The 14,792-nt window shown below is 40.0% G+C and overlaps 1 protein-coding gene across 1 annotated transcript; it reads left to right on the top strand.

Annotated features, from left to right (window-relative positions):
- Positions 1-2,326: 2,326 nt before the first annotated feature.
- rfng (RFNG O-fucosylpeptide 3-beta-N-acetylglucosaminyltransferase) lies at positions 2,327-13,500 on the top strand. Its single transcript, XM_029456973.1, has 9 exons — positions 2,327-2,724; positions 5,811-6,335; positions 9,114-9,162; positions 9,600-9,702; positions 10,085-10,238; positions 10,384-10,469; positions 11,482-11,647; positions 11,731-11,816; positions 12,335-13,500. Exons 2-9 carry the CDS (start codon positions 5,877-5,879, stop codon positions 12,405-12,407), a joined length of 1,176 nt encoding a protein of 391 aa, XP_029312833.1. The 5' UTR covers positions 2,327-2,724; positions 5,811-5,876; the 3' UTR covers positions 12,408-13,500.
- Positions 13,501-14,792: the final 1,292 nt, after the last annotated feature.

Raw genomic sequence — 14,792 nt, 5'->3', positions numbered from 1 at the left:
GAGTTTATTAATCTGAAGCTTCAGACAATGACAGACTGGCCATCTGGATTACTTTTACTGGTTGGCCACATGACAATTGGGGTCAGCACCATGGCTTAAATAAAAATAACCAAGTGCTGTGTGGCTGCCGGTTTACTGCAGTTTGGTAAATGGTAAATGGACGGCATTTATATAGAACTTTTACAAGAAGTCAGAATTCACCCATAAACACACATTCATACAGAGGCAGAGGCTGCCAAACAACATGCCACCTATAGTCATGTTTTCTATCTAACATCTAATAACTATTAACTATAGCTGTTAGTAGTGAAGTACAAAAAGATCTAAGTTGTGTTCATTTTGTAATTGCATATGTGTTTTTGGATCACGTTTCTATCCAACTTGTGATTTCTCCTGGGAATGTTGCCACAGTATTTGTATTTGTTCATAATACTGCAAATGCCAGGGCTTTCATCACCATTGTGTTACCTCATCAGCGATACACAGGGACGGAACAGATATTTATTTGAAGCAAAAAGATTATTACTTCAAGCACACTACTTGAGTAAGTGTTACTTTCCACCACTTCAGTGACCTAGCATGAACGATAGCAGGACTCTGACACTGACACAGTTAAGGAATCATATTTACACATTTACACATGTGCTTTTCATACAGTCACATGTCAAAATGTCTGCTGTGAATAAGGCCTATACAACAAACCTGTATGGAATACAGTCATCATCATCATCATCATCATCATCATCATCATCATCATCATCATCATCATCATCATCATCATCATCATCATCATAGCCTCTCTGATGTTTACTGCATCATGGTAAACTTATGGTAAACCGCTCCTTTTATCTGACCAGTATCTGTCACTGTGGCTAATGAAATCTGCCTCTCATCCATTCAAGTTTATCTTCAAACTAACTCCTTCTGCCAGCAGTTTATCTAGTCAGAGTGCAGCCAGAGCCAGTGGCTGTTGTAATCAGTAGAGGGGAGAGTTATAACTAGATAACAATATAACTAGTTAACATTTATAAAACAGCAACTACATTTGGAAAGTCTCTTTTCATTGTTCTGTAGCTTAAAAGTTTAGTGATCAAATGGCGCTTGGGGAATATCGTCGTTGTTACATCCATGCCAATAAAGCATATTGAGTTGAACATTTAATTAGTTTCAATAGGAAGAAGCAAGACTAACAAACAAAAGTTTCAAAATACTTTTCAAATATTTCACGTCGGCTATTTATAAATGTAATTTGTGCTTCGTACAATTTTTGGTCATTTCCAAGAGGACCATAGTATTATATAATGCATATCCGTAAGTCTCAGTGCTGATGAAGGAACACATTCCAAAATCCTGGTCGACACCATGATATTGATTTGCAGTGGTGGAAAAAGTACACAAATTGTTAACTTCCTAAAACAATACCACGATTTAAGAATACTCCATTACAAGTGAAAGCACTGAACTCAAAATGTATTTGCTCTAAAATACCTCAAGTATGAAAATTAAAAGTACTCATTATATAGAATGGCCTCTCATTGATTTGTGATGCAGCATTGGAAAAAAGTCCACTTTTTTAAATTATGGTCTGACTTTTTACCATCATTCAAGCACAATTAAGGTCTGTGCAGAGAACTGAACATGGTTACGATATTATAGGTCTGCTGTATGTCATGTTCACAGAGTGGACACTGCAAGTGAAGCACTGCGTTATCACGACCGGCAGAGGGCGCTGAGCTGCAACTGAAAGAAGTCAACTTCAGAAACAAACAATAATCACAGAATGGAGCACAGTGAGAGCTGCGTCAAGGTGACGAGAGTTAGCTCAATCAATACCAGACATTTAAAGAATAAAATAATTAGATTTGACAACATTGAAAAGTTGAGCATTGTAATCGTGATCATACCAAGTAAAGAATTGCATAATATTATCAGTTTTGCATAGGACTAAATGGCTGTTATAAACCAATAAAAGAAAGAAAGTAACCTGATGTTAAATAAGTGGGCTGACTGAAATGATAACACATGTAATAGGCCTAGGCTTAAATGCTTTTTGTTAAGCGATTACAATTTTGTAATAACAATAATAATAAAGACAAAACAGAAGTCAATTGTAAAACAGAAGCAGATGTTTGATGAAATTGCATGTTCTTACTTTTACAAAAAGTTACGACAGTTTTATTATTATTAATATTATTATTATATTATTATTATTATAACCATTGTGAAAGTTACGCCAACGTCCACTCAGGCCATCTTGCTTTACGTCTACCCTGTTGACGACAATTTATTTTAGTTAATCTTTTATTTTGAAAGATTTGACGGCTGTACCAATTGTATTTTCCTTGCTAGCTTGGCGAGCTTACCGACATGAGTTTAGTGGTTTGTGGAATGTTTGGTTAACTAGAAGTGGACGGGCTGGCCGTGAAAGTAACTTTGTGCTAGTTTACGTCTTCTTAATAACTTCATAAACGCCAAATAAACCCGATGATATGATCCGAGCTGGCAGAAGAGAACCTACCAAACTGTTGTCGTTAGGTTTCATTTAAAGTCACGGCGGAACAAAAAGAAGGCAGAGTCGAGCAGTGGATCCGGTTGCATTTAGGTTATCATTCAAAACCATCGAAACTAGTTTTCCAGTAATCTAGTTGTGTTTCAGTAATATTTATGCTTCCGTCCTCGCCATAGTGGAAAAAAGCCGTCAAACGTGTCTTCTGATATTTCATGGTAAGTGCTGGTTCTTTCCAAAGCTGTTTTTTCTTCCACGCCAAACTTCTCTTGAAATCTTTCCATTTAGAGTGCGTTTGTTACAGACTCACTTTTGCACCCTGCACAACAAGAGAATCAACCGAATAGGAATTAAAACTACTCTTCAAATCGGCATAGATGGAATTCTTCAGTCGACATACGTTCTAATAAAACCTTTTTGGAACGACTTCTCAGAATTCACACACTTTAAATGTTACACAGCTGTAACGTAAGCAGTAAGTACATTTAAACGTAAATGTAATGAAGGTGCGGAATGATTGAGGAATTATACGTAGCCTATGCCGAATTTAACAATGTGTCTTGAAATAATTGTATTTTTAACTGACGTAGCGTAGTTGTTTGATATGCAAGTTATCAGAATGAGCTCAAATGGCATTAAATAATGAAAGGCAATGGCTTCCAGTACAGTTCTCTCAGTGGAAGCAGGAAGGCAGTGACCCGTCTGCACTGTGCCCTTTAAAAACGGCTGGAAATAGCACTTTTTAAGTAACTGGAAATGAATGAACGTGTATGTGCAGCCTATGTAGTCTTTACAATGGGATGTCAATGGGATTTTTACTCCTCAAACTTTGAATGCAAGTATTCTAAATATGCATAACACCTGATTAGAAATATTAACTTTTAATCTCGTTTTTTTTTATCGTAATGTATCTTTGTATTATATGTTTTTGCTTGTTACTCTCTTCGCTTGCCCTTCCACAATTCCACAGCATTGTTTTTTTAAAAGTCAAAGGTCAGCTACAGAACGGCATTGATAACGAAACGAATTAAAGGAATACTTCACCCCTAAAATTATCATTTGTATATCAATTACTCACCCTGTGTTACCTTGAATTCTTGAAGAAAAGTTGGTTTTTCTCACATGCCTCCACGGTGAACAAATAATCTAAAAACCGAGAACGTTTTTGATGAATTAAAGTAAATAGGGGCAGAGTTTCACAACAGAATACTATATCAAAACATCCGTTTACAAACTCGCACACCTCTTGCAGTATAACCCAAGTCTCATTTATCTCATTATATGCTCACTAGTTCCCAAGCACATGAATTTTCAGTAAACCTTACTATTTAAAAAATACTTCTACATAAACAGTGCTCGCACAGACACGCTGTTAGTTTCCAAACAATACAAAAGTAGTTATTGAGACGTTGACACAGTGAGAACATATATAAAAGTGAATATTTGTGACTGTATTAAAAGAAGTAGCTCTGTAGTAATGTAGTTTTAATCTAAATTGCATGGAGCAGTGTAAGACTTCATTAACCTCCAAAGCAAGTAACACATTTCAATTTAGACAATTAAAGGAAACGCTTTATTCTTTGGATGTGTAATTTCCCTAATCATTTCTTAGAAGTTTACTGGAAATTTCAATTTATTTTAGAATTATTCTATGGAAATAAAAGGGTTAATAGAGACAGTTATTGATACATTTGAGTGTGTTCCCATTCATTTAAATGAAACCTGCATGACATGAGTGTTTCAGTGTGATCCTCAGTCACCTCCAGCAGGTCATTAGCTTCAGCGTTGTTCAGCTTGTGGATGTGCAGGGTCGGCCAATAAAAACACTGATACGTTTGGAAATGTAAAAGTCTTTATTCTAGTGTTGCCTTCAACCTTTTTGTACAATATCATACTACCAGACTGGAACCAGGAGCATCGCTCTCACAGACCATTAACAGTTTGTGATGGTTCTGATCAACATTTACATATTACACATCAGAATCAAAACGTTTAATTTTGTGCAGGGCAATGTCGTTTCATGGAAGGTTAAAGTGAACACTTACACTGATCAGCCATAACATTATGACCACTGACAGGTGAAGTGAATAACATTGATTAATTCGTTACAATGGCACCTGTCAGTGCGTGGGATATTTTAGGCAGCAAGTGAACACTTTGTCCTCAAAGTTGATGTGTTGGAAGCAGGAAAAATGGGCAAGCGTAAGGATGTGAGCGACTTTGACAAGGGCCAGATCCAACAGAAGAGCTACTGTAGCTCAAATTGCTGAACAAGTTAATGCTGGTTCTGTTAGAAAGGTGTCAGAACAGGTGTTGCGTATTGGGCTGCGCAGCCGCAGACCGGTCAGGGTGCCCATGCTGACGCCTGTCCACCGCCGAAAGCGCCTACAATGGGCACGTGAGCATCAGAACTGGACCACGGAGCAATGGAAGAAGGTGTCGGAGGGTCAGAGCTGTTTTGGCTGCAAAGGGGGACCTACACAATATTAGGCAGGTGGTCATAATGTTATGGCTGATCAGTGTACATTAACCCAATAATTCTTGCTTCACATTTAAAATGGATATTTAACAATGTTAATAATGAATGATAACAATGTATCAAAGGACTATATGTGACGCGAGAGGCATCGCTTGTAATGATGAACCTACAGAGAATATCGGCTGAATCTGCAGCTTGGACTCTACAGAGCTGTACAGCGAGTTTCAGCTCATCGTTCAGCTGGCTTATTATGAAGAAGTGATCGGAAACAGGCAAATATCCTCCGTGTGTTTGTTGTGACCGGTCGACCATGAATAATTAGATTCATGCCATGTGGTCGATTCTTAACTTCTCCCGCCTGTTAGAAGAGCTCCTCTACTCGGACAGGTCCGTCATGCAACCAGTGGTGGGCAGTAACTAAGTACATTTACTCACAAGCACTGTACTTAAGTGCACTTTTGGGGTAGATTACTTTACCTGAGTATATCCATTTCCTGCTACTTTGTACTTCTACTCCACTACATCCCATATGCAAATATTGTACCTTTTACTCCACTACATACACTTGATTACTTTAGTATAATTATTAGTTAAGTATATGTTGATGCCAATACTTTTGTACTTTTACTGAAGTAACATTTTGAAAGCAGGACTTTTACTTTTAACAGAGTATTTCTACACTGTGGTATTTCTACTTTTACTTAAGTAAAAGATCTGAGTACATCGTCCAGCTCTGCATGTAACCTGTGTCTGCTGTTTGACGTGCTGAATGAAGTACGAACACGCCTCCTAAATACTTTGTTGAATCTTCCCCATTTTATTTAGGATTCCATGTGATGGTGTGAGGATGAGACAGGGTGGTGTTGGAAGTGACTGCAGCCCTGGAGGCTGATGAAGCTGCTCCATTGGCCCGTCAGGATGCACATAGCTTCAGTGGGTGTCAGCAAGTTTTGCTTCCTGTTCTCCCTCGCATTCTGCGGTCTCCTGCTTCTGCTCATTCCTGCTCTCCAGCCCCCAGCACGCCAGGTGGACCTGCCTCAGCCCCGACCCCAAGTCAGACCTGCACAGGCAGGAGTGTCTGTCCATGCAGAGAACACTGAGTCTGCCACAGAGCTGAATAGGAGCTCAGCAGTGCAGGGGAGACCCATCAAGACTGAAGGGACCAGGAATGACTTCCAAAGTCCCAAGAGTGGGACGGACTCCAAAAAAGGAGCTCTCCCTCGAGTTTCAGGGCCGTGGGACCTGTTAGAGTTTAAGGACATTTTTATTGCAGTAAAGACTACCAGGAAGTACCACAAGTCCAGACTGGAGCTGCTGATTCAGACCTGGGTTTCCCAAGCTAAAGAACAGGTGAGGAGAACTTCTTCATGGTTCTGGATGTAGCCTTGACTGGCGTGCCAGTTGGAGTTCAGTTTGTAAATTGCATTTAACTGAGTGGTAATGTAAAGTGTGATGTAAAAACAACACTGTAATCTACAAATTATAGAACAAAAATATTTCTCATCAGATTTTCTAAGAGATTTGAGTTAGTATGAGTTTGTTATCAGTTTAGACAAAGTGATTTCGCAGCACGATATCTCAATATATGATTTCATTACGATTTCATTCCATTTAATAAATGATCGTATTGAACTATCGCCCAGCCCTACTGATCTCAAACTTGGCCCTCACCTATGTTACACTACTGACTGACAGAAGAACAATGAGCAGTAACCTTCAACAAGCTTCCTGTGTAGGGTTGGGGTTTTCTCAAGAAGCAAATTGCTTGACGTAGATGTGTGATTGGAGAACGTAGCTAGTGAGCAGGCAGGTGGCACGCACTGAGGCTGTAGTTGCAGCCCTGGATACAGTCCTCAGCTAGCTTACACATCATTTCAGCACAATGAATCGTATTTATATGCAGCTCAGTCCAAAACCCCACCGAAATAAATGCATTTGCTAACTTCTGTGGTTGTTAATATAACCACTCTCCAGAACCCTGTTACACAAGAGCTGAACCATCCAACATGGCTGCTAGGGGTGTGCTACATGGGTTAAAAGCCCTGTATAATAATTCATGAGTTGTGATTATTATCAGCTGCATACTGACAGCAGGTCATACAATTCTGAGGACATCTTTAAATAAATAAGCAGCTCTCATATAAACACATTCCTGCAGCACGAAGCGGCTCCTGTGGTGACGGAGCGAGGGGAGCACAGGGAGCAGCACCTCCTTGTGCAGTGCAGCAGTTTATACAGTGATGTTAGTGCAAATGGATTTGGCACTAGCCTGTGTTCACCCTGCGTCTGTGGTTCTGGTTGTTTTTAGGGTGTTGCCTTATCACCGTCAGATTCCCATGTGATGCCGTTAATTTGTCCTCGTTGACATTTAGTGGAAGCATAGGAAATTTATAAGACATTTAGATCTTGACTCCATCTGTGTCGTGTCAGCATCCTCTCTGTTTAGAGGTAGTTTTTAGATCATTATTATTTAGAATTAAGGATTATCAAAATAGTGAGGAAGAATCAACTAATTGATTAAATCAACCAACTGCTCTATTTTGAGCATTTGGGGGAAACAGGAAACCTGTTTTAGTTTACAGTTGAAAACTCAGAAAATTGGACAGAATGATGCAAACATGACGCATGTGACTTTAACATCCACTGAAGCTTCTGCTCTGCTGAACAGACGATGTGTCTCCTCCTCATCGCTCCTCAGTGATGTAACTTTCCTCACATATTTTCATCCAGTTTTCTACATTGTTGTTCACTGGCGCTTATTTAGTTATGTCATGTTGTTGCGCCCTCTTCTGTAATGGTATGATGGTTTTTTGACTGGAGAGTTGGCCCCCCTGCTCTATATCTGCATGAACCAACTCATAATAACTGTAGAACGGTAGCGGAGGGAAACCAGCATTCATCCACATTCAAAATTCGGTCAAACGTTGCGATACATTTGTATGGAAACCTGACTACAGTCAGACAACATGACATGACCAGCTTTAAAAGTCAAATGTGAATAAAGACAGGCTTTGGTTTAAAGTAGTCCTAAGTACTTCTTATATATCACAGAAAGCACTGTGAGCAGCTCTGTATTGAGAGCCAATAAAAGTAATTAGTAAGTCTCACTGCTGGACAAAGAGCCTCGGTGTGGAGAGAAGGAGGTTTAACTGCAGTAACTGCCCCACTTCACCCAGAAACGTCCCAGTCAGAAAGGATGGAGTTTGTGCTCCCATTATCAACAGCTCAACTCTTCCTGGCTCTGAGTCCATGTCTGTTCTGTGTTAGCTGTCAGCTGCAGCTAACCCTGTGCTGTCAGATATTTACAGGCCTGCTGCCATTTTATTTTACTGCTCTTGGGTCAGTAAACTCTGCCCCTGTGTTTACAACTGCTTGTAAAATTAAAGCTGCTTTAATGTAAATCTGTCAGTGTTGCTCTTCCACTGTATTAGTCTGTGTGGTGTGTAGAGAGGAAGGTATCTTCACATAAAGACACCGATGATGGTTATTTATTAGGAGCCCAGGGTCAAGTTCAACAAGCCTTTTGAATGTGTCATTAGGTGGTGTGTAAAGGTTAAATGCAGGCTGCCTGCAGGGCTCTGAAGAGGCTGAGCAGGCCTGGCTCTGTCTGCTGCACACTGTACATGACTAACTGTCCGTACAGAGCTCTGTGCAAAACACTTCTACATCAGAGTGACTTACGTACACGGGCAGCTGGATAGAATGAAGCTGATTGATGAAACACGTCAGTCCAAACTTCTGTCTAGTGGAACTTGGATGCTATTTGTACAACAGAACATAAAGAGAAACTCAAAGATGAAAGGAAACATGCATTTCATGTTCTGTTTTTTCTTTTGAATTCTCAATTCTCTGCCAAGGAGGTTCTGTGTTTTCAGCTTAGTTTGTCTGTCTGTCAGCAGGTTTACGAAAACACTGCTGACCTGACCGGTTGTAGCATTGACCAAGGAGGAACCCGTTCAATTTAGGTTTCATTTTTGTTAGCAAAATAGGGCATTTGTGCTGCATTCTTCAATAATATAAGAAAATGAGTTCCCGACTGAGAAGAACAACTCTGGTGTGTGTGTGTGTGTGTGTGTGTGTGTGTGTGTGTGTTTCTCCACTTTAACAGTGTGTATTTGTCTGTTTCAGACCTTCATATTCACTGACGGTGAGGACAAGGAGCTCCGGATGAGAACAGGTGAGAAGCTGGACTCTTCTCATAGGAAATCCTCTTTTGTTTTGTGTAGCAATATTATGTAGTGAGTCAGCAAATCAGAATAAACATTTCTAACATTAATTTGATACAAAAATAAGAATACATTTGTGACAACATTTCTTCCAATATGTCTGCCAGGGGTGTGCTACATGTTCTAAAAGCCTTGTATACAACTAAACCAGTACCATATTCAAATCATAACGTCAGTTTCATACTTGTGTTGATGTCTGTATATTTCGATACACCTTTTGTCTAATGTGTCACCTGTTTATACTATTAACACACTGACAAAATGGAAAAAAATAATAAATAAACGCATACGATATAGGCAAGTATTAAAAAAAGCATCTCAAATATACAGGTGTAGGCTTTGAATTGAAGCATTGAAACTGAACTGTCGTCTGCTTTCCCTTCACCAGGCGTTAACATCATCAACACAAACTGCTCAGCAGCTCACACCCGACAGGCTCTGTGCTGCAAGATGTCTGTGGAGTACGATAAATTCATCGAGTCTCAGAAAAAGTGAGTGAAACGTGAACAGTTGAGTTAAACAGCAGGGATGTAATGCACAGTGAAGGCCGCGTCCATGTGGTGTTTCTTTCCTGCAGAATCACACGGGGGGGTTGTATGATAGACTAGCGTCGCCCCCTCGCTTTGTATCATCTATTTGGGCTACTATCTATTTATGTGACATTATTTTTTCACCAACCTGAGGATGCTGTCCCTCATACTTTGTATGAATGAGTCACGCTCAATCTGACAGCCGTAGAACCAGGAGGAGTGTGTGCGCCGAGAACAGCGCAACACTCACCAACACATTCTGAGATGGCCAAGATATCCCAGGAGTATACAAACCACCAACACATATTTACTCAAGTGTGTGTGTGTGTGTGTGTTTTTGTAGATGGTTCTGCCACGTGGATGATGATAACTATGTGATCATGCCCAGCCTGCTGCAGCTGCTCTCGTCCTACCACCACAGCCAGGATGTCTACCTCGGCCGGCCCAGTCTGGATCATCCTATAGAGGCTGCAGAGAGGGTGAAGAGTGACGGATCGGTCAGTCTGCTCGCATCCTATTAGGAAATGTTGCCAAATCCAGTCTAAGAAATTTTTTGAAAACTGTGCAAAGCGATAAAAGCAAGTTTCCGCTTTAGAACAGCTGGCTGATGTGGTGATGATGATGGTCTTTGTCTCATTTCAGGTATCTGTAAAGTTCTGGTTTGCCACAGGTGGAGCAGGGTTCTGTATCAGCAGAGGCCTGGCACTGAAAATGAGCCCATGGGCCAGGTATGTCATGGACTCGCCTAGTTTCTGAACTGGTTCACACAGTTGTACCTTCTGAAGCCAGGGTGCTCACTTTGCTGCATTTTGTGGTAGAAAACCAACATTTTGATGTGCAGTAAGAGCAACCCTGTATGTAAACTCTCAAACTGAACCTCTCATGACTCATAGGTATTGCTGGGCAATATCGATTATATCGATATTATGATATGAGACGAGATATAGTCTTAGATTTGAGATATCGTAATATGGCAAAAGTGTTGTCTTTTCCTAGTTGCAGAATCTGCATTGTAGTGAAGTGATTGAATTTTGAGGCCATTTCTGCATTCCTGATGCGTAAACTGTTGAAACCCAAGACGCAGCGGCAGGTGCACATCCCCAGCAGGCACTGCTCCAGTTGACCTTAAAAGGAGGGCCAAGTGTTTCGCAAAGGACTGAAGCTGTTAGCACTTTGTGCACTGAGGCACAATGTGTTTGTAGCTCGTTTTAAGGTGTTTTTTTAATTAATATTTTTCAATTTTAAGGATTGTTTAGCCACATAATGGGCTCCTTTAAAAAAAAAAAAAAAAAAAAAAAAAAAAAGAATAATAATAATAATTTAACCAGTTACTATATTATTAATCTGCAGTTGGCTAAAATGACTTGGAAAATATTGACGTATCTGCAAAAATCCATAATGGGGAAATGATTCCTAAATGTATGAAATGACTCCGTGGAAAGAGTTCCTGCAGTGCCCTCTGTATCCACGTAGTGATTCATGTTGATTGTAAAACCTCAGTGTGGCTTTTTCTAGTAAATACAAAAAATAATATCAAACTTATTAGTTCAGAAAAATAAGGGCCAAAAATACTTTGACGGTACCTAAAGTCTAATGACTGACTGGAACAGTGTCAAATATTTAGAAATTACAATATTAAACATACACAAACACGCAATTGTGGGATATAAAAAAAATCTACTTAGAAATTGCTGCTGTCAGCAGCTGCTGCTGGTGTGAAACTCTGTCCTCTGCTTTCAGTTTGGGGAATTTCATCAGCACAGCAGAGAAGATCCGACTACCGGACGACTGCACCATCGGCTACATCATCGAGGCACTACTGGAGGTGACCCTAACACACACACACCTCTTCCACTCTCACCTGGAGAACCTACAGAAACTGCCCACTGACACTGTGCTGGAGCAGGTGAGTGTGTGTGTGTGTGCGTGCGTGCGCATTGTCTCTGTGCACTGAAGTTGACTGTGTGTTTTCTGTTTGTGTTGCAACAGGTGACTCTGAGCTTCGGAGGCTTTGAGAACAGAAGAAATGTGGTCGGCATTGTTGGAGGCTTTTCACTGGCTGAGGACCCCACAAGGTAAGCATAATAATAACCAGTTGAACATGTGATTCTAAAAAGCATGGGTGTTGTGGGTCTTGTGGCAAAACCTTCCAGCAGATGTGCCGTAGGGATGTGCTCCATTACAGCCGCAGGGCATGAGTGAGGTCAGACACTGAGGAGGCGGAGTCAGGGCTCTGCAGGCCAGTCTAGTTCTTCCACACCAAACTCTGTACTCTGATGGAGCATTAGCATTTCCCTGGAACTAAGAGGCCCTGACCAAACCAGGAAACACAGACCAAAACTAATCATGTTTCTGCTCATATATTGTACTTGAAGTGTTCACTTTGGAGAAGTATCATTAGGGTGACAAATCTGACTGGGACACATTTAAAACATACGTTGCAGATTATTTTTATTGTTGTTGATCTGATCAATCCGGCACATTTTTCTTAATAGGAATCCCTTTACCTAAACTGATTTACTTCGGCTCTTGTACTCAAACACTTAGTTTGAACTTATGAGAGAAGATAAACTGTCCTCTTCCCATCCTGCAGGTTTAAGACGGTCCACTGCCTTCTGTATCCAGATACCACCTGGTGTCCACAGCTCCAACACATAAACGGATGAGTACTTTGAGACCAAGCACTCGGTGAACTGAGAATTCAATGGGTCGCTGTAATCTTTCCTTCTCTCCAAACTGGCTGTAAAGCGATGGGCTGATGTTAATCAAGTGGGAATACTTGTCCTGGGAGTCCCACGGAGGCTTATTGCAGGTGGTTGGACCTACATAAGGCAAGTGTCTCCACTGTGGCTCAGCAGAAACGCTGTAGTATGAAATGACTTTGGGTTTCCACAAAGTGCAGCGCAGTCTCGCTATAAAGGAATCTGCTCACGGTCTGTATGGAGCAGAGGAGTATTATTATGTTATTGCATTAGCCCATTTCTAACAGGCCCATCTTTAAGGTTTTGCACTACTGCGTCACTTCCTGTATGTTACTGTCTGTAGTTCCATGTTGGTGTAAATGGAGTGATCTTCATTATGTATTTTGTCTTTATATAGGTTGTATTTTTAGCTCTGCATACACTTCTTTAAGGCAGAAGTAAGGAGTTTGTTGGAACTAGTGGAGACAAAGATATTTCACCCACAGTGCCATGAAACGTGCCACCACTCAGACAAAATGTACACTTTGTTTATCCTCTGACTTTTCTTCTAGCGCCATCATCAGGTTTTTTTTTATAAATTTAAACTAATGACATTCCCATCAGCTTCCTCAGCTGCACTTTGTGTTTAGTGCTAATTATTAAATGTTTGCATGCTAACACTCTAAACTAGAATGCTGAATCAGCATTTTGGCATTTAATCTGTACAGCCTCAGAGTAGATGCTTGGTCATGTTTCATTACATGGAAATCCAGTGAAAACTGAGTGCTAAGAAGCCTCCTCTTCCTCCTGTGGACTTCAGGTTTGCCACTTTGCTGAATTGTACTCTGATAAACTGGTTATTTGGCTCCACCCACTCCAGCAACAATATTTCTGCCTGTAAAAAGTATTTGTGTAAAACACTTGTCTACCTTTTTGCACACAAGACTAGAATCCAAAATCCAGAGCATGTGTTCCACTGCAGGTCAGTGGGTGAGAGTACGTGAGTGTTTGTGTAAACCTTTACCACTGATGTATTATTGTGTTTCAATAACAATAAAAACCTTTCTGCATTGTCAAATATTTGACTCTTATTGTTGAATTTAGTTTGGATCATTGAACAGAACATGATGCAACCAAAGCAATGATTTAGCAGTGTTCTAGTTTATGACATCATTTGGAATGGAATGTCTGTCAGATTTATATGAGCCTGTTTCCCACATCCTCCTGGGAACTGCCTCTCCAAACTGTGTGTGTGTGTGTGTGTATATTAGTTAGTTAGTTGTGTGTGTCTGTAAGGTCTGTTTACTAGTGATGATCATATGTGTGCTCATTGCCAGAGGTGGGACCAAGTCAAGACCAACAAGTACCAAATCGTGAAGTTTGAGTTTCGAGCCCGACAAAAGACATAAATTGCTTTGGAAACAGTTTTGGATACTGCAATTAGTTTTTTTGATGACCACCATGTAGTTTTTGTACGCAAACTAAATTATCCTTCATAAAATTTTTTCCAGATGAGCTCTGTAACGTCAGTTATTCATGTTTCTCTCCTGCAACGTGATTGAATGCTGTTGGTTCAGACAAAGTGGATCTGGGGAATTAAGTGTCAGCCTGTTGGGAATCATTGGCCTTAACGTTATTTGATTCAGGAAATGAATTGATTTGTGGCTCTTTTTTTAAATAACTTTTCAATCTTTGGGCTTGGGGGAAGGTATCAAGTATTTTCAAGTCAAGTGAAGTCCTGAGTCTTTGGTGTTAAATCCCATGTCGAGCAAGTCTTTCTAAATGTTGTCAAGTCGAGCCTAAAGTCATCAAATGTGTGACTGGAGTCCACACCTGTGTTAATTGCTACACGTTAACAGTGTTAACTAAATCTCAAGTTGAGTTTTTTCTGAATGAAATGCTTCCATCGTGCACAGATGATGATACAAAGCTCAAGGTTCTGTTTGAAGCATTTCACCAGGAATCTGAAAAAAGGGGTAAAACGTTAATAGTGATCCAAATCAATAGATTTGGATTTATGACACGGTGCTAATTTAATGAGAATAAATAACATGATTTCGTAATTAATAATTACCCAAACTAACCCTAAGATGTTTGTCAAGTTGCTGTTCACTGTTGCGTTTTATCCTTACTGTTAGAAATGTTTCAATTGTTTTTCTGCAAAAAAAACTTTAAATTCTACAGAAGTTTGACAAATGTGACACGTTTTTTTAGACACGAGCAACAATTTGTTTTTCTAAAGTACAGTTAAAATCTGAAAAATAAACAAGTTATGAATGATGAGGTGTAATTACTATGAATGCAATAATAAGACACTTCCTGTCTCAAAATGATGCAGAAAAACTAGTCCATGCATTTGTTACTTCAAGG

The sequence above is a fragment of the Cottoperca gobio genome, chromosome 19, assembly GCF_900634415.1.
Source record: "Cottoperca gobio chromosome 19, fCotGob3.1, whole genome shotgun sequence".
Taxonomy (NCBI): Eukaryota; Metazoa; Chordata; class Actinopteri; order Perciformes; family Bovichtidae; genus Cottoperca; species Cottoperca gobio.
Note: the sequence above shows the minus strand (reverse complement) of the source record. Positions and strands in the feature narration are given on the sequence as shown.

Bases quoted from the DNA above. Each gene is read 5' to 3' on its own strand.
- rfng (XM_029456973.1), top strand. From the start codon at position 5,877: ATGAAGCTGCTCCATTGGCCCGTCAGGATGCACATAGCTTCAGTGGGT. The intron at 9,703-10,084 runs GTGAGTGAAACG...GTGTTTTTGTAG, and splicing joins TTCATCGAGTCTCAGAAAAA to ATGGTTCTGCCACGTGGATG. The intron at 11,817-12,334 runs GTAAGCATAATA...CCCATCCTGCAG, and splicing joins CTGGCTGAGGACCCCACAAG to GTTTAAGACGGTCCACTGCC.